Source organism: Triturus cristatus, chromosome 4_1, assembly GCF_964204655.1.
Source record: "Triturus cristatus chromosome 4_1, aTriCri1.1, whole genome shotgun sequence".
Lineage (NCBI taxonomy): Eukaryota > Metazoa > Chordata > Amphibia > Caudata > Salamandridae > Triturus > Triturus cristatus.
This window is the reverse complement of record NC_140585.1, coordinates 615847941-615875678: the sequence shown is the minus strand read 5'-3', so window position 1 is coordinate 615875678 and position 27738 is coordinate 615847941. Positions and strand designations below refer to the sequence as shown.

General features: G+C 44.4%; 1 protein-coding gene across 1 annotated transcript in view; it reads left to right on the top strand.

Annotated features, from left to right (window-relative positions):
* The window catches only part of PTPRQ (protein tyrosine phosphatase receptor type Q), a 1724016-nt gene that overhangs the window by 1607387 nt on the left and 88891 nt on the right, over nt 1–27738 (top strand). Inside the window, exons 62-65 of the mRNA XM_085652983.1 lie at nt 11238–11372; nt 11462–11587; nt 14708–14856; nt 20558–20693. Of these exons, the coding sequence (XP_085509109.1) occupies nt 11238–11372; nt 11462–11587; nt 14708–14856; nt 20558–20693 (546 nt within the window). The remainder of the gene's footprint in view (nt 1–11237; nt 11373–11461; nt 11588–14707; nt 14857–20557; nt 20694–27738) is intronic.

The window sequence follows — 27738 nt, the reverse complement described above, 5'->3', positions numbered from 1 at the left end:
CATACTCATTTCCTTTTTGTCTCGACACTACAACAGGATCAGCACTCCCTCTAAGAACAAGGAATGTTTCAGGGAATTGGCAGGCGCTGCAGAGTGCCTGAACCTCCTCCCTTTTAAATAAAGAGTACTTCCCATTCAGTGTAGTCTTCCTTTAAACTGGGATCTACCCAAAATGGGTACCACTCAAAGGATTCTGGAACTTGAGGTCCTGCACCGAGTTTTGTGGAATTTCTTGGGATTGAATGCAGTCAAGCAATTATTATCTCTAAAACTATATTGTGGTGGAGTGCTCAATACAAATAGTGAAACAGTGTTGTGGCATCTTTTATCCTTTTGATTTGATGGTTGTTACGAAGGAATACTTATGGGACTTGTTGATTGTTTTATTTGTATTTATTATTGTTTCCTTAAGAGGGGAAGATGTGTTGTTCATTGCCTTGATTCCCATGCATCCTTCCCAGAGTTCCAGGTCCCTGCTGCTCAGCCAGTGTGTGAGGTCATTAGAATGATGAACGTGTTTGTGGTTGGATGAGTGTCAATTGAAGGAATGGTCTGAGCAGCAAGGACCTAGAACTCTGGGGAGGATGCATAGCAAACAAGGCAAGTCACAACAAACAGCGTTTACATTATGCGATCCAATGAAAACAAGCATTGAAAATGCAATAGGTCTTGCATTTGATTAAGTTAAAGCCATTTGCTTTGCTAATGATATTGTATAGCAAAGCAAATGGCTTTAACTTAATGAAAGGTGAGACCTATTGCATTTTTAATGCTTGCTTTGTGAACTGTCGCAGCCAAGATCAGCGTCCATGTCTCCAGACTGCAGTGTCCAACTTCGCCACTAGAGCGCATTTTACCCCTCTATGTAAAAGGCCATACGACACTGCATGGTTCATGACCTGAGCACAAACGGCAAGGCTATGTCTGATTCAGAGGGTCCTGGCTTCCTGTTGGGAGGGGTGACTTGTCTCCAAGGCTTAGACTCAGAGGGTCCGTGAAATCAGAGGACCCGGGGAGCTGTCCCGCCCTCGGAGGGTGTGAGTTCCGAGGTTTGAGAGTTCCTCACACTCCGGCCCTTTCAGGCCGCTGAGCCAACAACAATGGAAGCGTGGCAGCTGAGGGGCTGAGCTGAAAGAGGATGCCAGGCCATCTTGAATGCAAAGCCAGCAGATCTGTCCCCAGCCCTGGGATCCCGCCCCACCCACCTTTAGAAACAACTGGAAACAATAGGGCTGGTCAACGTTACCTTAATGGATGCGCTTGTTCTCATATTCTGGAAGGGGGAGGGGTTCAGTGTTAGTGGCGGGATAGACCAACTCCCTGATAATACAGTATTCCTCACATAGTGTGCAAGGTACTCCACCTTAAGCAGGTAGTGTCTGGATATTAATACAGCAGCGGGGCAGGTGTTTGATTCTATAGAGCAGCTCGTGCCCAACACATTCCTGACATGCGACCGACTCTGCCCCTGTCCAATCCGTATTTCAGAAGCGGGGTTGGGTCGTGGGGTCTTCTCTTCGCCAGTGACAGGCCGTAGGATAACTCTGGAGATCGCTTTCCCACGTCGTGACGGCCCCCTCTGAAGGCTGCTCCATTGTCTCCTCTCACAGTCCACCTGCTCCTCCCGGGGGCCTGCCCATTGTCCCCGGGCAATTCACAGACAACTTGTGATGAGTCCCTTTAACTCCATTGTTTATGATTGTTTTGCTGATCGGAAGATATGGTCTTGTAGAACTCTTTTACCTCCTCCCATATATCCCCTCTCAGCTAGTTCTTGTTCGATCTCTGAACTTGCAGGGCAGCAGAAGCACGGGTCAGGTCTGCTCGGCCCTCCAGGGTCTGAAGGGCTGGGGTATATCGAAAGCGAGGCTCTGATCTAACGCGCGAGTGACTCTGCTCCAGCCCAGTGGGCTTTGGAACACTAGATCTTTTGTCTATGGCCCTACCTGGGTCAACGTGTTTGAATTGATGGTGATAACAGCAGAAACGGGGGTGGAGATGGCGCACAGAGGAATGCACGCGGCTCTGCCACGGGCCGTGTTGTTGCAGGCCCAGGGCCGGACTGGGAACTACAACCGGCCCTGGCAAAGTGCTCGGCCGCCCTCCCGGGGGGAGGAGAGTGCCGCCGAGCTCTTTGCCAGGGCCGGTTTTCGGCCGATTTTGCTGCAAAATCAGCCCTGTAAAAAAAACTGCCCCCATGAGCCCAAAACCGTCCCCCACCCGTGCGGCGCACCGGGGGATTGCCCGGTGCCCGCTACGGTCAGTCCGGCCCTGAGCAGGCCTCGTGTTTCTTGCCGCAGGTTTGGCACAACGAGCCTCACATGCCGGCGCCTCTACCTGCCCGACCGTGTCTGTTGGGCCCCCGGGCCATGGATTTGTCATCCTCTGCGGTTCGGCAGTTTGAGGGCGGTTGTTTGTTTAAAACCGGAGTTATTTCTACCTCGGTAGGTACTGTGGAAGGGTGTGGGCTCACTGAGGCACATGTGGAGGGAGGAGGGTGAAGGACCATGGGTACACGGAGGGATGGAAATGTGGGTGGAAAAGGGAACAGTAGAAAAGGCGGAATGGATGGGAGGGTGAAAATTGGATAAAAGAAACAAAGAAAGATCTGATGAAATGTGGGGCTGATGTGAAAAATTTGGTAGATACAGGTATCTGGAGAGAGAGACACAGTGAGCCGGAAATCAAGAAAAGGAAAGATAAAGGGTGAAATAGTTAAGGAAGAGAGGCAAAGGAAGAAATGTGACAGGAGAGGGGAGATACAGAAACAGACAAAAGTGAAAAACTTACGAGAAGGGAGCGAGACTGAAATGTGACATCAGATGACCTTAGAGCATAACAAGAGCATGTTGTCTTGGAAAGAGTAGGAAACACCTTCTGCATCTTCCCAGCAGGACATTAGATTGAAAAGAGCCTTGATCGAGGATACAGTCATGAAGAGAAAGCAAGGAAAGGGTCATTAAATGTAGAGCAGACATGCTCGGTCTGGAACAAACATAGGGGAACAGTGAGTGGTACAGAGAACACCAGGGTGAAGCTTGAAAACGCCTACTGTTTGCACTATCAGGTGCCCCAGCCCCCGGTAGAAAACTTCTGTACGGGGCTGGCACCACCCTCCCTCCCTCCAACAAAAAAAGTAAGAGATGAAAATCCTCAAAGGAATTCCTCCGCCATCCAGAAGCAGGATAACGAGATCCGTGGAACAGAGGCACCAGACAGAGGCACTGCCATGTCCGCTGACAAACTCTTTGAACGTACACAAAGTTTGGCCTCAGGCATGAGGACAGCAACTATCTACACGTATTGCTGCCAGGGGAAACTACTGGGGCCTTCTCGTGCCCTGTCGCCGAAGATGCAAGTGGGTCTGAAACAGAACGAATGGAAGAAGAACAAGCGCAGTACCGCAAAGGCAGCCGCGTGTTTATTTTCGCACTTTCACTTTAAGTGAAAGCGCGATGCGAAAATAAACACGCAGCTGACTTTGCCAAAGCCAAGTGAGAAGAAAAAAGTGCATAGGGACTAATGAAGGAGAGAGTGTCAGGCCACCGGTAAACGATCCAATCCCGGTGGGCGGGGCCAAAAGGAGACAAGGCGGCAACAAGGAGGAACTAAGAAGCCTCCTTTACAATCAGAAGACAGTGTTTTGCATGGAAGATGACGCCAGCGAATGAGGAAGATGGGCGGGGCTTCAACTCCGCCTCCGAGAGCTTTGAAATCTGTATTGATTCCAAGAAGCCCTCGTATGACGAGAGCAGCGCATGCTCTGCTTTCGCCAGCCAAGACCTAAAAATGAAGCATCAACCATACAATGCAGTCCAAGAGACGAGGTGTTCACTGCTCTTTCCCTGACAGAAGACCCAGAGAGAATCAATAGCATCTGTACCACCAAGTTTGGATGGAGCTCTTATGGAAGAATCCCTATATGGAATGGGACATAGTGGAGTGTGTCAGGACCGGTGGTACTGGCCTCCCAACTCCCTCTAGGGAACAGCAGTGGGTTGGGCATGCTGGGAACCACGGAGGAGAGGGTTTTCCTGGAACTTCTGTGGATTGCTTCTGTTGGGGTGACCCCCAAATGGGAACCACCTGAAACCTGCTTGACACACAAGGGCCCTGCAAATGGCTAGGAGGTTATGGGGCCTGGGAACAGCATGCATGGAAGTCCATCCATCTCAGTTGTCATGGGGTGCTTCTGAGTCTCAAGGAGAATTACTAGAAGACCAGAAAGAGAAGCAGGTTCTGGGTACTGGCGGCAAGAAGCCTAATCATCAGGCTGTGAAGCACTAGAGGGAAGGAGGACAGGTGCTCATTTGAGGGAGAGCACTGCAAAGCAAACAGCTGGTAAGAAGCCAGGAGGTCTGGAATAATTACTCCTGGTGGCTACAGCATTCCATCAGGAGAAAATGCAACTTGCCTTGTCAAATTTGGCCCATTGGGGCAAGAGGAATCTGACTTTATTTAGCCTGCTCATTTTCAGGCAGCCCAGTGGACCCATGCCACAGGCCAAGGAAAATCTAATTGTACCAAATGTCCCTTAAAACTCTACCAGTGAGCCTGTGGTTGAGTGTGTCCCCCCAGGGCCCTGCCTGGCCTAGATGTGTGTGGTGTCCCCTGATGAGGTGCCCATACTTTTTCCTGGGAGCAACAGTGCTCCGGGAGTGACAGCATCACTTAGCCCCTGGGAGAGCCTGAAGTGGCATATGAGGTGTGGAATATAACAGACCAAATAGCTTTGAATTCAATGTAAATCCCAACCTTTCCTTTTGCCATCATGAATGTCATGGTTCTACAAGTAAGTACCATGGGTGGCTATGGGAGAATGGGAAGGAGTGAGAGAGATAAAGAAACACAATTATGTTGCAACTCCTCCGATAGTGCCATATGGAGAGCTTCCTCTCAGGTATTGCTATTCTCAAGGTGTGTACAGATTTATTCAGAGACTTTTGTCGTGAGGTATTAATAGGATGAGTTTGTACTGGATGTCAGAAACCTTCCTTGTGGTGAATGATGGTGTCTGAAAAGTAAGTACTGACAAAACTTGAACCTTAGAAAACCTTATAACAAAGTAATGCATATATCTCACATTATATAAAAACATTAGTAGAGCAGTGAATATAACATATGTATTTGTAAAGTGTATGTTCACCCATAGGTCTCTTGTTGTTGAATAACAGATATTTATTGTTACCCAACTCAATGGTACTCATTTTATTGACCTCAGATGGATGAAAAGCTGAGTGGACCCGCCAGAATTGAACCCGTGACCATGAGGTCAAACACATGCCCTTGCAGTAAATGCATTAGTCCACTGAGCCACCAGACCCAGCTTGAATCAATTGGAGATTGGTCTCTTACCAATACTTCCACCACTTGGCTCAATGAGTCCTGCACCCCTGTGGTTGAGCTGGCCATCCCCTCGGGCTACAAAATTGCAAGAGTGGATCGCAAAACTGGGAGAGGGGGCGGGATTGCAGTGGTGTTCATGGACACTTGGGCCTTCTCTAGCGAGGTATCTGCGGGGTTAGTGGATGGGGAGGCTCTTGACTTCACCATTGTCATGTCGCCACATTATACACTGGGTGGCACTCTAGTTTACTGTCCCCCTGGCCCTCCCGGAGCATTTCTGAAAGCCCTGGATGATGTTATTATCCCCGTGCCCTTCGCTTCTCTAATTTCCTCCTTTTGGGCATCTTCAACATCCACTTAGATTGCCCGGAGGCTTATGACTCCAGGAAATTAATGGATTTGTTTGATCTGGCACAATTGACCCAGTGGATCAAGTCTCCCTCTCACAAAGGAGGACATACCATCGACTTGGTGTGTTCCAACTTTGCCTTGTCCGTTTTCGACCCCCTTCAGGTCACTTGGTCAGATCACTATTTGGTCCGGTTTTCCTGGACTATAGGGAAGTCCCCCTCCTCTATAGCCTCGGCCCAAAGCAAGCCGTTACGGAAGATTGACATCCCAGCCCTATCTAAGGCCCTTCTACTTTCACGTCTGTTGGTAGCCCACGATCCTGAAGGAGCGGTAGATAATTTTGCCACCTGGATCAGTCAAGGGGTTGGCTCCGCTTCTAAACTCCTTTCCAATAGGCGATCGAGACTGATTCCACCTCAACCTTGGTACTTGGGCACTCTTAGAGAGCTTAAATTGGGATGTAAAAAACTGGAATGACATTGGCGTCGGGAGTATTGTCCCTTGGCCAAAATTGCTCTTCGCAAAGCCCAGAGAGAGTACTATGCAGCCATTAGGGAGGCGAAAAGTTGTTTTTATGCGGAGCGGATTGCCAAGGCCAATAACAATAGTAAGGAGATTTTCTCCATTGTTAGAAGCATTTTGGCACCCTGCGCTGAACAATCGGCCCTTCCAGCGTCATCGCAATGGTGTGAGGAGCTGTCTTCTTTTTTTATTGATAAAATACAGAACATTCAAGAAAGCCTGGGGACGGGCTCCCAGGTGCCGAGGGATCCCTCTCCTTTGCCCTTTCCAGCCCCCACCCCATCAGCTTCTTCATTTATGAAGTTTTTGCACATAGCTGGGTCTGATACACTGACCATCCTCAAATCACTTAAGTCGGGTTCCCCGACAGACCCATGTCCAGCTACAGTTCTGGCAGGGGTTGCTGAGGTGGTCTATCCAGAGGTAAACATGATAATTAATCTGTCCCTACAGACTGCTACTGTACCTCTGAACTGGAAACAGGTAAAGCTTCTGTCACTTTAAAAAAAAACATCTTTAGATCCGTTCAAACTCGCCAGTTATCGCCCCATTTCTCTCCTGCCGGCACTGACTAAGGTGTGTGAAAAGGTGGTTTTCCGTCAGCTTGAGGCCTATGTTGAAGCATCCAGTGTTCTCCACCCGGCGCAAACCGGTTTCAGGGCGTCATATAGCACCGAGACCACACTGGTGGAAATGGCTGAGGAGATTAGGGAGTCCCTGGACGCGGGTGGCAGGGCAGCCTTGATTTTGCTTGACCTCTCTGCCGCAATCGATACGGTGCCCCATCAATTACTTCTCACTCGACACTCAGACAATGGCATTGTGGGCCCCGCCTGGGATTGGATGAAATTCTTTTTAGGAAGAACGCACACAGCAGGTCTGGATGCCACCTTTTTCATCGGCTGCCAGGAAAATGTCTACTGGAGTCCCACAGGGTTCTATCTTGAGCCCCTTGCTCTTTAATATCTATTTGACTCCTCTGATTTTTCTGGCAGAGGAGCTGGGATCAAAAATAATAGCTTATGCTGATGACACCCAGCTCTTATTTACCTGGAAGGACTCCGACTTGTCGACAGAAACTGCCCAGAAATGTCTCTCGTCTGTGTTTCAGTGGCTTGCACATGCCCAACTGAAGTGCAACGAGGACAAGTCGGAGGTCCTGCTGTATGGTCAGTTTCCGCCTGCCTTTAGAGAAACCATGTGGCCACCAGACTTCCCTCGACCCAATTTAGAGGGCGTTCCTGAAAAGAACTTAGAGGTCTGGTTTTGAGATGACCTTCGGTTTTCGGTGCAAATCAAGAAACTCACTGGAGTTTGCTTTGGCACTCTTAAATTATTAAGAAGGTTCTTCCCTATGCTTCCAAGGCCAACCAATGAAATGGTCGCCTGCGCTCTCATTCTCTCCCGCATTGATTATGCCAATGCCTTGTACATTGGCATACCGGGATATCTGTTAAAAAAACTGCAGACCATACAGAATGCCGCAGCTAGACTTCTGTTTAACATCTCAGGAAGATCAAGCGTAAGACAGCATTTACGAGATCTGCATTGGCTTCCTGTGGCCCACAGAGTGCAATTTAAAGCTCTCACTTTGGCCCATAGAGCCCTGCACGGTCTTGGACCAATGTACATCAGGAAGCGTTTTGCTTTCTATGTCCCCAGTAGATCTTTGCGCTCAGCCACCCAACGACGGATGGCGATCCCCCGATTCCGCAGGATGCGGATGGGGCTTCAGTCCCTCTCCGTCAAAGCTGCTATTGCTTGGAACTCCCTTCCCTTGGAGTTACGGTATATTCAGGACTTCAGACTTTTAAAAAAACAACTTAAAACCTTTCTTTTTAATCAGCCGATTTAACTCTTCTCTTCATTAGGCCACAGTAACTCTGCACGCCAGGACACTCTTGAGTATTTGTGCACGGTATAAATCCACTATAACATAACATATAACATAACCTGATCATGGCAGAAGGCCACTGAACATTTTGAAAAACCAGGTAAAAGCCAACTTACATGGGAGCTAGTGCCTGTCGATAGAGAAAATGGAGAAGGAATAATAACCTGCCCACATTAGCAGAGGGAACAAATCTGAGTGACCAAGTAAGTGGAAAACAAAGCAAAGGTGAGGGACAGGCCAAATGAATGAACTAGAAGTGATAGCATTTCACCTTAGACAATGAATAACTGAATTGCATTCCTTCTGGTGCAGTTGGACCTGTGCTGACCGGGAAGATGGAGTTAAGGAACTCCTATCTGAGCAGTGATAAACTATACCACTAGTTTACTGTCTAAAGCACCACCTTCCAGTTCTCTATATTCTCCTTGTTCCCTGTTTGTCCAATAAGGCTTGACCCTTCCAATTTCTGAGAGGTGTCTCTCCCAGGCTGGCATAGACACATTGTGCACTCCCATCCTGGAGCGGATGATAAGAAACCATGCTGTCCTCTTGCCTGTACTTCGGTACTTTGGTGCCCGGGTGGGATGGGAAGAGAAAGCTAGCTCTCCCACTGTCATCAGAAAGCAAGTGCCAGCACTGGAAAGAAAACATCCCTCAAGTGTGAGGTGGGGAGTAAAAGAGAAAACTAAAAGTTGATGGTCATGGCTACATTAAAGGGAGTGCTTTCGACAGCTCAGGAGACCCAAAAGCTTGCCCCATAAGCTCATAGTTTCCTTGTTGTGGCCAAAGGAGGACAGTGGCAACACCAGTAGGGATTCAATGGTGCTCAGGAGGCTGCCAGGAGAGTGGCAAGCCTCCCAAAAGGAGCCCCACACATTTTGAAAATGTTGGCAGTATGTGTGTTTAGGTGCATAAAAAAGTGACCTTGCAAAACTTTTCTAGAGCTGGAACGTTCAGTCTTATGGCTCTAGTGTGTAGAGACCTTTGTTTTTGGTTCTGAGACTGTTTTGTAATAAGTGTAACTTTAGAGAAAAGACTCATGCAATGCCTAATATTGAACACTGAAATATTTCTTTAATTAATAACTGTGAATATACCACATAGTGTCGAATATCTTTGAAAGGTGATACCATCCTGAAATGTTTTATTATTGATTGCATTGTCTTTTCATCTTATAATTCTGCCTTAAATCATTGTGGTGACACCCTGACAATGATATGCCTGACTTTTATTAATCACACCTACAATGTTGTGTTAGGCTTATGGGTGGCATTATGGTTTTAGGGTTCAGAGCTTGCTAATGCACAGACTATTCAAAATGCCTCCATTACTAGGGGAAGATTGAGGGGGTTATACACCCTTTTGATTTTGAGGCTCTTTAAGTGAGTCAGCAAATGCATTTCCACCTGCCAGTGTGTATATATTTGTAAATAAATGTGTGTGTAGTATTTAGTAGTGCATTTAGCGAAGTAGGCTTTCTTTTCAGAAGTAAAATAACTAACTGCACAGCAATCTATTAGATGTTGCTTATGGCTTATCTGAGTCTTCAGGCTACAGCACCTCCCCTGAGTGAACCTTGGAGTGCTCTAACCCGCCACACTTCGAATCAAGTGCTAAAAAGTGCTATTGGATTGCCATTTAAGGCCTCTGCAGTGAAATGGCACCAGGACACTAGTTGTGAGAGAACACAACTGTTTCAGTTTGGTCCCAGTGCCCCATAGCTGCCCAGGGACTATCTGACCGGCAGTCTTGACACTCCTTTTCCCACTTTTAGAATTATTAAAAAATGCTAGGGAATATTCAAATGTAAGGAAAAACAAATAGACCAAGAATGCATTAAAATGTTCCGGGAAGGTAAAATTTCTAACCAAAGCATAATACAAACCGGGTTGCCCATATGGAATTATTATCTGATAAAATAATTCTTCCACTAGCTAATAATGGAGAATGTCACTGACAACCTGAAAAAAGCCTCCCCTCTGCAAACAGATGTAATAACATGCTATATTTGAAAATAATCCTAAAGGTACATTTGAAACTCTGTATAACACTAGTATTTAGAAGACGATACAAACCATGTCCCTGGTATAAACTATTTCTCACATGGATGGGCTTGTTTTTCCCCCCTTTTTTTTACTACTGAATCATTTTGCTGCCCTGGGAAGTTGATGGACATGGATTGTCACAAAGAGGTTGTAGCACATAAATTGAATAATATCAGATTTTCTCTAAATATTACTCCATACCTTAAAAAACAGCTACAGAATTTTAGTCAGACCTTTTAGACAACAAATACGAATTCAGAAATAGAGTGCCCTATGCCCAGGCTTCAATGGCTCCCTAAAATCTTGTCAAGGAATCTCATAGCCTATCAACCTCTAAAACATATTGCCTCTCAAAAACAATAGTAGAAACCGAGCATTCTGATATCCAAAAAGTTCATAAGTACTTTCAGCAATTTGGAAGCACATGAATATTGCAGATTATTGAAAAATAAAACGAATGATTGCAGACTACAATTACCTTAATGGACTATTTAGTGTACACATTGACAAGGGCAAGATTGACAAAACAATTTCCTAAAGAATGCTAAACTCAGGAATTACATGCGTTGAATGTATTTGATAAATCTGTTTGGTTCTAGAGGGATAATATATGTTCACTATAAGGTGACACCAGTGATGTCTTTATGAGCTTAGGGTTGAATCCCCAATGGTTTTCTCTGTGGTGTGACTAGAGAATGCTTCACCGTGTTTCAGATGCCAATGTGAAAACTGTATATTCTCATTTTACAATATATGTTTAGGATAGGGAGTATCATTTTTAGGTTTTATGGCACATAATGTAAATAAAGTGTAATATATTTCATATTTCCATGTCTGTATTGGAAAGCGAGAGAACATTAATGAATGTGCTTAAAGGGGAAGAGAATGACACATTTTAAGATCAAACACCTGCTCAACTTTACATGATTTCTTATTGTGATTGAACAACTATTTTGGATTATAATATCCTCAGTATGGTAATGGGCTACCTAACATTTTGTCATCTTGATTGAGAAGCATGTTGCGCACTCCATATTTTCTCAATACTTCCCACTGACATTTTATTGTATTCCTTTTAGGGATACATTTGTCCAAATGAGTTTATCGCTACCCAAGGACCTTTGTCTGGAACAGTGGGAGATTTCTGGAGAATGGTTTGGGAGACAAAAGCAAAAACCATAGTCATGCTATCGCAATGTTTTGAAAAGGGAAGAGTAAGTAATTAGAACAAATCTCAAAATGTTTAATATTTGTCATAGCTTTCCATTTATTGTTAATGAAACTTCTCTATTTCAAACTTCAGATAAGATGCCATCAGTACTGGCCTGAAGACAATAAACCGGTAACAGTCTTTGGTGATATTGTGATTACTAAACTTTCTGAAGATGTTCAGCTGGACTGGACAGTCAGAGAACTAAAGGTTGAAAAGGTAAATTGTACCCGTAATTTGCAACAAAGTGGCAGCATGTTGAGAGCAATAATACATTTATTTTGGAGCCAATTGCCCATTCAGATTTTCTTTCGTGTGATTCCTTTGACAGTAGCATTGAACAGCATATCCACAAAGGGCCGTAAAGCCTATATCTGCTTTAAAACTTTCACTGTAAATGTGTAAAAAAATAATGTCGGTAAGTAATCATATTTACAATTAAAGCAAACAAGTTTTTATCTTTTCTTAAGTGCTAAAAGATTGTAAATGATGTATCATGTAAAGGCATGACAATGCGGTGACATTAATCTTACTGTTCAACACAGCCAGGATTCTATGTGTCCAGCTTCTGGCCATTGCATGCAACACCCCTGAGCAGCCTTTCTTAACGTTAAGTCTTTATGAAGATGAATAGATTTCTGGCAAAATTGTTGCCCCACATACCTCGGATTTGCTTTTTACTCGGCCTGACATAAGTGGCACTCGAGGATAGATGTATTTTTAGTGTCAAAAAGTTTCTCTTCATACACATCCCTTCAGCTACACCAGTAGGTGGTAACTGGTCACAACCCAATAATGTCACATATATCAGGAAGATAAATTCAATCCCCCCAACTCATGGATGTAGGACCTCTGCTAGAAAATCTATTAACAGATCTCCTTTACTAAGCTTATATGACAAAAGTCATTTTGGATTTCAGGATAGGTCCATTTATGATCAGCTACGAGCATCTCTAAAAATGATAGTGATCTTGCGTGCGCTATACTGAACTATATTGATTTGATGCATCATTCCAAGAGTTTCTAATGAATCAGCTTATCCCCACCAAAATGCTGCTCAAAAACAATTATGGGACGGGGCTCACCAGAGTTGGCTGAAACATTTTGAGAATAATGAGAATATGGGAGATATTCTGGCATTACAATTAAAAGTTCAGTCAGCAAAGAATTATATCATCATATCACATCATATCACAACGAATCGCATCAAATTCAAGACACAGAGGGTATTATTACAAGCGACAAAACATTAAATATCTCCATGTTCCAGGAGTACTACATGAAACTGTACCTGGAAGATCAATAGTCCAATAGACTGGGACAGACCAACACATCTCACATTCTTACAGTGCATTTATATCTATTATATACAAGGACTGAACAAAGTCAAAACCATGTCTCTCTTAAGAACTTGTGTAGTAATAACCAGCTGTGTGCCTTTTTTCCATAGGTGTGAGGGTCCATATAGCTCCCAGCCAGGATACTCGAATAAAATAAAGCCCGATGGCCCCTATCTTTGGCCTTTGTTTTTTGCCCAGCTGGAATTCAAAGTGACAAAGCCCCCTCGCCGCCTGCCCGTTGCTGCTCGGAACTAAAGCAGACAACATGCAGGTGCTGCTAAATGTGCCCTGGTGTCTTAAAATTACACCGGGATGGGCTCAGCATATTTCAGTGGTGCCCAACTTCTTGGCAGGGTGGATGGCATCCACCGTATGAAAATAGTGGGTGGACGCTGTCTACCAGAATGTTCCCCCGACTTGTGACCTGCCTTTGTGTCGATCACCATCATGACTAGGATTCAGTGCTCTGTTAGTCCGGAAATTCCAAAGGCGCATTCTCATGCTCTCTCAGAGACACCCTTCCTTGCTGTGAAATAGTAATAATCCACTTCGTAAAGGGAATATTGCATATTAACTGCTGATCTCTAAATTACCATCTGAAAAATGTGAGTTGATATAACTTCTCCTTAAAATGTCCTTTGCTATCCACTGTTATACTTTCATGGTGGTATATGGTTTGGTATACGCTTTGCATACTATTATTAGAATCATATTTTGTAATACTAAGTAAACACTGAACTTTGGCTCATATCATTTGATTGGAGAGGTTTGTGACAAATATCCCAATGTGGGTTTTTTCATAAGATGATCCGATGTAGATGGAGGGGTGTTCAAAATTCACGTAATGTGTATTTGTGTAATTATGCAATGTTTTGGGAAACTTACATGCAATAATGCATTATTATGTGAAATACAAATCCGTCATTTGGTACAATATTTTAGCACAAAATACAGGAGGATGCATCTCATGCTACAAAAATAGCATGAAAAGCACAACTACCATGAACAATTACAACTTGTGTTCTGGTTGCTCACTTTGGCCCCACGCTATCATTTTGGCATAAATGGTAGCATAATTATGCGAAGTGGCATGATGGTGTAATTTCAGGAATTTTGCATAACAAATGTAACATGAAATTCCCGAAATGATGATAATTACCCCAGCATAATTTACATTTTGTTTAGGCCTGCATAGAAGCATGACAAAGGCATAATTCAACTATGAATCTTCAGCAATTTACATTCTCCATGAATGAAAATATTCTTAGTCATGAACAATGCAACAAAGCAACTATGCACAGAAGAAGTCTTGCACTTTGCCATGTGGTCTAGAACTGGCAGGATATCACTGCTAGAGCTGCAGAGTTTGTAGACGAAGCTTATCTTCATAATTGAGTTAAAGGGAGCACTTCATCACATGTAGCACTTCATCACATGTTGCAGTGAAGGAGGGTTGGGCTGATAAAGCTGTGAAGGGAAAAGGGAAAGACTGCATGGAGGCTGACAGGCTAGAAGTGTGGGTAAAGCAAGTGTTGCAAATTAAAGGGCAAGGTCTGATTTAGGAGGCCACCCAGGACCACGGGATTGATGGGATTCCATAACAGAGTCCTACCGCAAGTTATTTGAGAAATGTGTGCGATGATGGAGTGACAGTAGCCATTGATGGACAGTGTGGCACATAGCTGATCTGTGTACTAGATTAGTGCTGAGTTAGTGGCATGAGACCATATATGGTACACATTTGTGGTGCATTAGGTCATAGATGGCAAATTAACTCGGTGGAAAGGCAAGTATTACTTTCTCATTGAAATGGCTCGCAATTATATAGTGCCATTTCAACGTTTTAAAGTTCTTCCCAGGCATTTTAGTTACCAAAATGATGGTTTGTTAAGAGTTTGGAACTCTATGCGATCAGTGGTTGCTCTATACGTGTCTAAGTATGCACTGCACATTGTTTTAATGTAACAACTGAGGTCTTTACTCTCTTTACTTTTTTCAGCATGGAGATTTTATGATAGTTCGTCAGTGTAACTTTACCTCATGGCCGGAGCATGGCGTGCCAGAAAGTGCAACACCTTTAATACATTTTGTAAAATTAATAAGAGCAAACAGGCCACATGAAAACACACCCATCGTGGTGCACTGCAGGTAAGTGTGTGTATCTATCAGTCTCTGGTTTTTCTAGTTGATTGATTGATTGATTGAAGAAAATTTATATTGCGCAAAACAATAACCCGCAGGTATCAAGGCGCCTATTAAAGAGGTAAAAATATCAGTGTATCACCTTACACATAGGCTTGCAGGAAGAGGCAAGTTTTAAGGGCACTTCGGAATCTCTGTAAGGAGGGCAACGACCTGAGATCCAAAGACAAATCATTCCACCATTTAGGAGCCAGAGTAGAAAAAGCCCTACCACCCTACCTAGCACTAGCAGCTGCGCTCTCAATCATGGTCCGTTATAAACACTGCTAACCTTCATGAGAGATGCGATAGGATTGGTTGTAGCGGGCTTGATCGGTGCTCCTAGTTAGAGAGGTTTAAAGTGTCATGTCAGGCTCGCCATCGTAAGACAGCCAGCCTAAGTGACATGCGCACTTTAAACTGGATTACTAGCCACCACTGCTCCCTGCTGCCAATCAACAGCAATGGCCCCGCCCTGCCCTAACACTTGGCTTGGGTTGGCCCACTGAAAAATAAAATGGTAATAAAATCATTTTATTACCATTGTATTTATCATGTTTGCTGCCCTGGAAGCAGGGTCGGAGACGCTCCTCCACCCGAATGGAGGAACCACTGCTGCTATTTGGTGGACCCATGTGGCTCACATGCTGCGGAAGTGACTGCAGCATTATAAATATAAGCATGTGTTTGAACTTTACAAACTACTTTTTGTATAAATCTGATTTGTGAAGCCTCGAATGTCACCTACATATCATATCAAAGCTCTCATTGAAATTTGCAAAATAATAATTTCAGCTTTTCGGAATAGAAATCTATAAACTCAGACTCGCAGTCTATCAAAAGAGCACACTGAAGGTGAAGGGAGTCTTTTGTGCACAATCTGTGTATACCTGTATGAATGCATGTACTACTTTAATCCATAGCATTATGGGGCTGGTCTCCTTTTGATGAGTTTGCAAGGGTAATACTATGATGCAGATGTAATTTTACTGCAATTGGAAGGATTTGTATTACACTGGGACTTAAGGTTGCAGTTATAACTGCAGTAACATAAATGTTGTGCTGTCCATTACCACTGTAAAAAATAAACACAACATGTTAGGAAGCCTAAAGTCCAACTAGTGTTGAATGCAAAAATAGCATGCAGCACAGCAAAAGGTCAAATGCAATTGTCATTTCAACGGACCAGAGTATCACTAGAAAACAGTCAGTCGGAGCTACGAGCTAAAATTAAAATGACATCAACCTAGTATGTGTACATTTTCTCTCAATAAAAGTTACACTTTCCATGAAAACGTATTCATTGTATTGTTAAAAAAATGAACAATTTGCAAACAAGAGTGTATTTTTGTTTACAAACTATTCTGGGTTGAGGCTCAATAAAAAGTGCACCAGAAGTGTCAGCTTCCTCCCCACTCAAAAAAACAAAAAACATGTGCGGGTGAAACAGGAAGCATTTTAAGGGTAAATGGTGGAGAAGCATTGGGAGTGGTAGAGGAGAAAAGCAACTTTTTAAAATAAACAAGAATTGACACATCTAATAGGTCTGGCACAGATTGGTTTCATGTGTGGTTGTGTAGCTGGGTGAATGGGTGAATATAAGAACAATAAAATAGTTTAACGAGAAAAGAGATAATGACTGAATCACAAAGTGTATTGAGGGACGAAGACATGGGTGAGATTAGTGTAAGAATGGATAACTATTTGAATTGGTGACTGCCTGAATGGATGAAGGGTCAAGAACAGCTAGTCGATAGCAAGAGCAATGTTTAGCAGTAATCTGGAGAAGGTATAATGTATGAACTAAGGTCAGTGAATCGGTGAGTGATTGAGTGCCTGGGTAGATGAGCTGGGTTAAAGGGCAAATGCATAAATAGATGAATGGGCAAGGGCAGCGTGTGGCAGTGATATGGTGTTTAGCCTGGGCAGCGAGAGGAGTACAGTGGAGAAGGTAACATTTATGTGGTAGGGTGGAAAATTGGTTAGTGATTAAGTCCTTGGATGGTAGAAAGAATGCATCATTGGTTGGGTGAGGGAGTTGCTGGAAAAATGATGATTGCTAGATAAGTGAGTAAGAACATGAAAGGAAGAATAAGTTAGTGAGCACATGGATGGATGGATGACTGTTTGGGTGATGGGCACATAAATAAATAGCTAGATAGATAGCTAGATAGACAGATAGATAGACAGATAGATAGATAGATAGATAGATAGATAGATAGATAGATAGATAGATAGATAGATAGATAGATAGACCAGAAACTCTCTATGAAAGAGCAAGTTACAGCCACCGTGAGCGCTTGTTTCTTTGCATTGAGTCTCTTGAGGAAGGTTTTTCCTTTCCTCCCTTTGACCGTTAGGAAAACTCTACTACAGGATCTGGTAGTATGCCGTCTGGACTACTGTAATTCTCTTTTAATCTCAGCCACAGAAACTTCTCTCAATAGGCTCCAGGTGGTTCAAAATACCACCGCTCGATTGGTCTCTAATTCTCCAGCTAGAACCGCATCCTTGCCCCTACTCCAGAGATTACACTGGCTGTCTGTGCGGAAGCGGATTCGCTTCAAGATTTGGGTTTTTAGTGCACAAGGCGCTTTACGGCAATGCTCCCAGCTACCTTAGCGATAGACTCATATGGCATCAGCCCTTCAGAACACTTCATTCTGGATCCAAATCGCTCCTTGTGGTTACTCGGATAAAGAAATCACGCACTGGGGGAAGGTCCTTCTACCGCCTGGCCCCCTCCTCCTGGAATCAACTTTCTCTTTATCTTCGTGAGTGCACTAACTATCTGCAATTCCGTCAATTTCTCACAACCGAACTTTTTCAGACCCCCTTCTCGACTTTGTAATCTTTCCTCAGTTCCCCTAAGCTGACTAAATAGCACTTCCATAGCACGGAGATACCCCTTTAGGGGTGATTCAGGCGCTTTAAAAGACACACAAATAAAATAAAATAGATAGATAGATAGATAGATAGATAGATAGATAGATAGATAGATAGATAGATAGATAGATAGATAGAAAGATAGATAGATAGATAGATAGATAGATAGATAGATAGATAGATAGATAGATAGATAGATAGATAGATAGACAGACAGACAGACAGACAGACAGACAGACAGACAGACAGACAGACAGACAGACAGACAGACAGATAGATAGATAGATAGATAGATAGATAGATAGATAGATAGATAGATAGAAAGATAGATAGAAAGATAGATAGATAGATAGAAAGATAGATAGATAGAAAGATAGATAGATAGAAAGATAGATAGATAGATAGAAAGATAGATAGATAAGAATGGGTGTGCTCCCTGAATATGAAACCACAATCTTGAAGGGACACAATAACGAGGACAGGATGTTGAAAATAAATTATCAACAGGTAAGTCTAGATTTTTTTATATAACTAACTCCACATAAATGTGCCTATGTGATATATATATCTTGAAGGTGCATAGATATGTAGTTAAGAATAGTAAACCTACACTTCCCTAGATGCACTTACCTTTCAACATTTCGTCTCTCGATATTCTGCCCTCAAAATTCTTGTACCACAGTATTGTTGGCGTCGATATTCAGTACTTCAGCTATGAGAGTGGATGGATGAATATACAGCTGTGATTACTCTTGTGGTTACCACTTTTTGACACAGCCCAGTGTGCTTTAAACCATTACTAAATAGCACAGTCTTCATGCACAGATTTGATCCAAAATTGAGAACTACTTAGTGCATGTTCAGATGTGCACATCACCTATTAACCCTAAATACAATTTCACATTTGTGTCATAACTCAAAAATCTTTACTTCATACTTAGTATTGGAGGTAGCCTTCTCTTGCCTCAATTATAGAGGTATGTGGGTGGGGGACTATCTTCTCAGTGGCAGACTGGGTGGAGGGTGGTGATGGTCAGTGGTTGCAGCAACTCTTCTCTACTCACCACCAAAAGGCCTTGGATGGGTTACAGTCAGAAATTTGAAGTAACTGGACAATGGCTCTGTCGGGGGACAACCCTTGCTTGAAACACTTAATCGAAAGCACTAGACATTTGCAAGTGCAAAGTAGCTAAAATGAGGGTTGTGTAAAAGGGCATATGAATAGGCACAACGCGATATATTAGACTTTTAACACCAGTAAAAGATACACAGAGGTTAAAATCCGAGTCTAGATTCTGACAGGTGTCCATAGCCTTGACTGTGCTTATTACTGACAGGCAAAAGCTAGATTGCAGCAGGTGATTGGCAGTTATCAACAGGTGGTCCATCATCAACGATAGAGAACAGAATGGCAGTAAGTGAAACTCCAGATACATTGTATATAGCAGGCAGTAGGCAGGTGCACTAAGCACACTGACGTCAGGCCAAAAAGGTTGTGAGTAGTGGCAGAAGATAGTGGCAGCATGTTTTCCCTGCTAAGGTTCCCTCCAGCGGTGCCTCCAGCAGCAGGCTAAGTTCCTCCTGGATGCACTTAGTTTGGTGGCTGTGTGCACTAGTTATTTGTGGTAGAAAACAGGATGACAGCCGAGAGCCTCTTTAAGCCAGTCAGGGTGATGCTGGCCCTGAGCTGGTAGAAGATGGTGCGCGGATGGTCCCCATCCCTTTCTTGGCTTTTTAGGGAAATATCCTCATGCAAGATGTGCATCAATGTCTTGATATTGTGTCCATCTTACATATGGAACTTTCCTCACAGTCCAATGGGTTTACTAACCAAATAGAGACAGTGCACAGCAAAGTAAAGAGGCACAGTACACTGTTGATACCTGGGAACTAATTGTGAGGGGAATTGTAGCTTGTGGCATTGCATGGGCAAGGTGTGGTGGTATTGAAAGCTCCATCCCAGAAAAGGACTACTCTTTTGCAACCATCACTGCAAAAGCAAATGTAAAACTTCACAATATTCCCGTGGGTTGATCAAATATGGAAGACACATCAATAAATCTATGTCTGAAGGATACTGACCCAAAGGCATTCTCTATCTACGTTTATGAGCTCATATTCACATTTAAAGCTGCAAATGGTAGACATTAAAAGGATAGGCAGACCAACACCCTAAAACCACTGCCGAAAAACATACTTAGAAATTAGATAGAAAGGCGTTAATTTGAGTGCAATCTGAATTATCACAGAATGTGTGCCTTCTAGCACAGCCTAAACGCCCCCTAAATAAAAACAAACAAGACACAAGCCGATTGTGTGACTACAGGTCTGGAAATTTCTTCTATGTCTTGCTTTCTAAATTCCTGCCTTCATTACAGCATGGTATATTTGCTCATTTGTGCAACAAGAAATGACTCCGCTCAGATGCACCATATTTGACATAGTTTCAAGAGGAGAGCAAATGAGAATGCTTCGCTGGTTCCAGAAAGTAAAGGTCAGACCCCACTCCCAGCCACGGCATACGCCAAGGATATCCTTATCCCACCACAGTATGAGCCTCTGAAATTGATATTCAGTGGCGGACTGACTCAGAGTGATATCATCCACTTCACACGTGTAATGCTGCATTATGAATGTGTTCTGAGTGTTCTCCAGTTATCTGCTTCAGATTTGCATGGATGCCACTGCAGTGAGAACACGGTAACAATTAGCTCTGTTTCACTGAAGGTTTATCTTGCACATCTCACTCATCTGTACCTGCCTCCTCCTCTCTTTGTACTAGCGCCGGAGTGGGGAGAACAGGCCTCTACGTGGCACTGGACCATCTAGCCCAGCACATCAACCATCATGACTTTGTGGATATCTATGGGCTGGTGGCTGAGCTCAGAAGTGAGCGGATGTGTATGGTACAGAACCTGGTAAGACAACTGAATGCGCGTGGTCTTCGGATGCAAATATGGCTGCAAAAATGATGTAACGTTTTTCAGAAACTTTGATTATTACTTTGTCACTTTTCACTGAGTCTGAATATTTTTAATATGGTGATCTAAAAACGTCAAGAGCGTGTCAACGAATTCTCCTTACAAAATTAACCCCTTCAGTGCCCGCCCCTTTCCCCGCCCTGTGCCGGCCGTTGTATTAGCGGGCGGGGTCTATGACGAGCTGGACTCGTCATGGGCACAGCGCCACCGCGGCCCATGACGAGTCCAGCTCGTCATGGGCACTGAAGGGGTTAAACGGAAATTTGAATACTTCCCAAAATGACAAATGGAGCAGTCCTTTGAACAGCTATGTGAGCCTGCTAATAGTTCAGCTTAAGTAACATATGCAGGGTGCGATTAGCCCAGAATGAAGGGCAGGTGTATAAAATAGACTGGGTATAATTGAGTTAATCTGATCCAGGGCCGGACTGGCTGTAGCGGGCACCGAGCGTTTCCCCGGTGGGTCGCCAGAGTGGGGGCCCGTTTTAGGCCACTGGGGGACTGTTTTTGTTACCGGGGTGACAGTATCGGCGCCCTGTAACAAAATCGGCCAAAACAGGCCCTAGAAAACAGCTTGGACGGCCCCCTTGCAGGGTGGAGGGGGGGGGAGGTGCAGCAGTTTGCAAGGGTCGGTTTCGGTTCCCAGTCCAGCCCTGGTCTGTTATTGAATCCATGCAATCCATTTAGAGCGACGTTCGAGGGAAAACTACAGAATGTTCAGGAGAAGTAAAACATTGCCAGACAATCTATTATTGTTGCACGTCTCTCTTCTCGCCACAGTCCTTAACCCTTTAGCCCCCCTGAGTGCTGGCCCCTTTTTAGGTCTCGCCTAGCAATGCAGCGCATGCGCTGCTTGCCTTGGCGAGATCTATTGTCGTCGATTTGGTTGCCGAAGGGGGACAGGAGATGTGCACTTGCGCGGACAGCCGATGTGCATGCTCACGGCGTCTCTATCAGCTTGCCCCCAGACAGCAGATGGGCATGCGCATGACGTCTCTTCACTTTCGAGCGCTCCCTCCGCCCGCTTTCACTTTTGCGTGCTCGAGCCAACGGCGTCTCTATCAGCTTGCCCCGGTCAGCAGATGAGCATGCGCACGGCATCTCTTCACTTTCGAGCGCTCCCACCGCGCGCTTTCACTTTTGCGCGCTCAATCTCAGCCTGCCTTTTCTGCGCTTGCCAAGCAAATGGACACGCACACGGCATCTCTTCACTTTAGAGCACTTCCACCACGCGCTTTCACTTTTGTGCACTCGATCTCAGCCTGCCTTTTCTGCGCTTGCCAAGTCAGACAATGAGAAATAAGTTCTTGTCCCTAAAAATGCGCGCTGGTGCCAACCACCTGCAACCACTACTCAGATTAAGCAATGGGGCTCGTTTGTTGATGTTACGAGATCTCTATCATCACCTAACAGTGATCTTGCGTCAGACTGAGCCAGACGCACGCCTGTGGTAAATTTAAATTACCTAGACTTAATTTATGCGGTAAAATTCAATAAGAATAACTCAGTAAAAATAAGAGGCAGAATCCGTGGTATTTGAGGTTTTAAAATGGGTTTATTCCTTACAAAGGAATTGGTTCGAACCAGGCAATCGGATTCCGTCACCACGAAGGTTCGGGAAGGGATAGAGCAATACTTTATTGACAGGTTGTCATATATATAGTCAATGCATTACAGTGAAGACATATGCAGAAGGCGTGACAGCTGAGAAGAGAGATAAGAATACACATACGTAATGGAAAAAGGCGTTACAATAGGCGTGCATAAGGGCGTGTACAAGAAACGTCATTATGAGGATGTCACAGGTGGGTGGATCCATAAGAGAATCCTGCAAAGTCAGCAGAAATATATGGCAGAGATGCGCGCACTGTAGCATGACGTGTGATTGACGTGTAACTGGAGGGTGAAGGGGACTTGACATTTAGCCCTACATGAGGAGACAGAAGTCTGGGATGTCAGAACAACCTAATCCCAAATCGTATCTAATATCTTGTGTTTAAGGAACTGTATTATCTGGAAGGAAAGGTCTCTCAGGCAGAGGCTATCCTATACTGACTTCTAGTGCGTGTATAAGCGTCTACGTGTCTACATGAGATGCGAGGGGGCATGGGCCTACCATGGTAACAGAAGCCATGAATTACTTGCACGGAGACAGTAAGGCCAGGCCCTTTACTCTGTAGCTGGAAGGATGTTTACCTAAACTACTAGACAGGAATGTATTTCTCGAGGAGCGGAGCAGATAACTTGAAGGCTGAATACAGTCTTGGCAGGCAACAGGCCGGGCCAGGCACCGTTAGCCGCGCAGGAAGTAAGACAAAGGTCATGGATACAGATGCAGGTCCAGGCTGGAGCATTCAGAGGTAGAAGGCAGGAAAAGGCTCGATGGCAGAATTCAGGGCCTAACTTGCCAGAGCTGAAAAACGTGAAAGGTACACCATATAAAGACGGTGGCAAGGCATACTTAGGAACGGAATATTCGACCCATTCATGGCGGATCTGAAAGAGGACATGTTAACGTTGGACGCATATGTATTTGCGTCTTCATAGCTTGAAGTGGAGGGAACATACATGTACTTGTAGCATGTACATGGAGCCGTTGGGGTCTAAGATAGGGGACACAATTGATCATAAAAATTCATATTTCCTCATTCCCTCCTTGTCCCCTACGGACCCTTCATGAGATATCGATCCTCAGGAATCCATCAATCTGTTCATGTAACATCATTTGCTCTTCTTTCTTCTTCCGGGATTTTGAATGAGAACTTGAACGTGGGATACATGATGTGGCACACAGGCCGCAAATCGCTGGTCCACATTGTAGACACAGGCAGCAACTGAATACTATGAGAAGGCCAATACCTAGGAAGGATAGGACTTTCCATCCCCAGGCTGACAACACACTCCAGAACCAACCGGACCACGTCCAGGTGCCTGGATTCTGGTGTATCTGGCTTGCAATCTTAGGAAGACGAGTTATGGCTTTATATACGGATGGCGCGTTTTCTGGGATGGAAACACAGCAACTCGATCCGATGACTCTACAGGCTCCGCCCCTATCGGCCAGGATGACGTCAAGGACAAGACGATTTTGGAGAACAACAATCCGCATCGCAGACTGCTCCTCTGTTAAGTTGCCTAAGGCAGAGGTAGTTTCATTCACTACTGCTTCAAGGGTTCTGGTTAATCTGCGTATCAGTTTACTATTAGAGACAACACCTATGTAGGGAAAGAGACCTTTATTGAAGTCTGTGTATTGTTCCCATGCCGTTTCAGTGTAGTTGACAATCGGGAGATCTCTCTGGGGTCTATTGTGTACTAGATGGGTATTTCTATGATAGTCAGGAGGGGCTAGAAAAACAGGTGGCAGAAGGAATGCAATGTAACAGGTACCATCCCAATCTAGAGGTAAACGTATATATGCGGTATGACCACAAATGAAGTAGGAATGACGGGAAGCTCTAAATGTAGACTTGCCTTGATCACTGAATTCGATCACAGCGGTACATTTACTATGACCCAGGTGTACTGAACCATTCTTTCTTACACATAATTCACCTTTGACTGGTAATACGGACATAGCAGGCAAGACTAGTGCAGCTTCGGATTCAACATTCAGAATCATGAGGTTAAGTGTAAAGTTACCTAATCCATATACTTCATTTTCTAGATCAGTTCCTGTCCTTTTGGGAAGTCCCTCCTTGTTAGGGTAGCAGGCTTTAAGCAAAACTAAGTTCAGGTTTCCCCATACCCAGTTGCTCTGGTAAACTACGGTATTTGAATCTAAAGAATTAATCAAACTAAACCATGCGCCACAGGAACCATTGTGTGTGAATGGATACGGAAAGAGAGGCAGAACTCCCTTGTATTTCTGGTAAGGAGGGAGTCGGCCACATATCCAACAATTTGTAGCGTTGTTGGCCTGATGGGAGTGATGTAACATACTAATGAATGTGTTGTTGCGCAGCGCAAGTCTGTAGGGCAATTCATGTGGAGGTAATTCGCTAAAAGAGTGTTCGGCAGTAACATTGGAAGCAGAGTGTGCACGCTTGAAAATAGGATAGTATATGTGCAACAGTATACTTGCAGCAATAATCAGAAGATTTAGAAAAAACATAATCAACAATGTCACTATGCAGTGACTATGAAGTGATTTACAATATGCACGTTTCTTGAGCTGTTTCTGTCTATCTCTCTCTCGATTTCGGTCTAGAGGATACATGTCAGAGACTAATTTAACTGATTCACCTAGGAGAGGACTTAAACAATCAAATTGTCTGACTTGCTAGACCTTAGTTTCAGTTTATATTCCTGGGCAGCAGTTTTCTCGACCAGGGGGAGTTTTGAGTCAGTCTGTGGAGGAGGGTAGGGCTGAGAGTTCAAATCAGAAGGTAGTCCATGAAATTTCTTGATATGGCTCGAGTGTAGCCAACCCTTGCGACCCTCGATCTTTACTGCGGTCCTCGTGGTCAGAAGTACTAGTTTCGGCGTTTGCCAGCGAGGCTCCAGCGGGCTCCTCCTGTCGAAATTTCTTATAAAAACAAAATCTCCGGGAACCACTTCATGGGGTTTCACCTCGGTGTTGTCGGGAAAGGCTGCAGCTACCTGTGAACGGCAAGATTGTAGTGCAGACATCAAGGAAGCAAGGTAATCTGTCAGCATATTACAATCAACATCAGTGATTTTACGAGGTATAGGCGTCCCCCACATATTTGGTGGCCTACCGAAGACCACCTCCTACGGGGATAGCCCTGTTCGAGAATGTGCTATCATTCTCATGTAAAAGAGTGCAACTGGTAAAGCTACTATCCAGTCGACGCCTTTCTCTCTACAGATTTTAGAAAGTCGAATTTTCAGAGTCTGATTGTGACGTTCCACGAGACCTGCTGCCTCGGGATGCCGGACACAGTGGAATTTCCATTGATAGCCTAACAGGAGTGAAATGTGCTTCATTAGCTCGGATGAGAACGGTTGGCCGTTATCTGAATACACGATACGGGGCAAACCATACCGTGGGAAGAATTCACGAACCAGCTGCTTGGCAGTGGTCGGGGCAGTGTAATCTGAGACTGGATATGCTTCTGTCCAACGGGAAAGTGCGCATACAACTACGAGGACATATTTGAATCCTCGACAACGTTCCATCTGGATATAATCCATCTGGAGGACTTCAAAAGGGTGATCAGGAGGTTGAAATCCACCTTGCTCTACAGGAACGCCTTTACCTGGGTTGAACTGACAACAAATCATGCAAGTACGCACTTTCTGTTTGGCTGCTGCTCGTAAGTGTTTATTAAACCAAATGTTTTGAATACTGTCTAACATAGCTTTCTCTCCTAGATGCACTGGACTATGTATTGTGTTAATGGTAACTTGAACCATGGAGTCGGGGAGAAACCATGTAGATTTTCCCTTCGTCATCCATCCCTGGTCTGTTTGGATCCCTCCTAGTTCAGTCCATTTCTTGATTTCCTCTGGTGTAGCATATGTCTGTATGTCAATTACATCAAGGGCGGGATCCCTAACTGTCATGCAGTGTGTCGATGTCGGAACTATTGTCTTTGTCAAGTCAGGTGTATGAGTTCGATTCTGTGCTGTTTGCTTAGCGGTTCGGTCTGCTAGGTCGTTACCCTGGGAAATGATATCGGTAACTTTTGTATGGGCCTTGCACTTCATGATAGATATCGCAGTAGGCAGATGTATTGCATCTAACAGAGCTTGAATGAGGGGACCGTGTTGAATGTTGGCACCGTGAGAAGTCAAATAACCTCTCTCTCGCCAAAGGACTCCGAAGTCGTGTACAACTCCGAATGCATAACGTGAATCTGTATATATGTTGACTCTTTTATTTTTGGCTTGAATACAGGCTTGTGTCAGAGCGATGAGCTCTGCTGCTTGAGCTGACAAGGTGTCAATACAATTCGTTTCGATAACTTCGGTGTCTGTCGTGACTGCGTATGCGGCCACTAACTCTCCTGTACTTGTTCTCATGCATGAACCATCCACATAAAGTGTCAGGTCTGGATCTGGTAATGGAATGTCTGTCAAGTCTTGTCTGGGTTTCGTCGTAATAGTAATGACTTCAATACAATCATGTGCCAATGGGTCTGTTCCACTTAATGGCAAAAGTGTGGCAGGATTTAATGTACTACAGCGTCTGATTTCTATGTGTGGCTGGAACAATGTTAATTCGTAACCTGTCAGTCGTGCTATAGTCAAGTGCTGAGTCTGAGTTCGGTTTAAAAGAACTTCCACGGAATGTGGAACTTGCACTGTCAACTGATGTCCTAATACTATGGAATCGCTTTGTCTGATCGCTAAAGCTGTTGCTGCGACTGATTTCAGGCACGTAGGCAGAGCCTGGGCTACTGGATCTAATGTGCTAGAAAAGTAAGCACACGGTTTGTGTGAACCTGCTTGTTCCTGAGTGAGTACTGACAAGGCAGTACCTTCGCGTTCTGTAACAAAAAGTGTAAAAGGCTTACTGTAACATGGTGTCGCTAAAACAGGTGCTTGACATAAGGCTTTCTTTAAGTCTTCAAAAGCTTGTGTATGTGCCTGAGTCCAAGGGAGGACAGTCGAAGTCGCTGCCTCCTGGGTTGTCAACTGAATGAGTGGCTTTACTAGAAATGCATATTGGGGAATCCATTGTCTACAGTACGAAGTGAGACCTATGAAGGCCCGCACCTCCTTTTGTGTCTTGGGTGGTGGCATGTTTACAATTAACTGGATGCGGTCAGGTGTGAGCTGTCTCCCCCCTTTGGACAGCAAGTGCCCAAGATACACAACTTGCTGAACACAGAATTGCAGCTTCGAAGGGGACACCTTGTGCCCCTTGTCGGCCAGAAAATGTAAAACCGTCAGTGATGCTTTTTCACATACGGGTTCGCTTCGGGCGGTGATCAGCAGATCATCGACATACTGAAGCAGGGCAGTGTTAACAGGCATGTGGATACTGTCAAGTTGTCTTTTCAGTGCTTGGCTA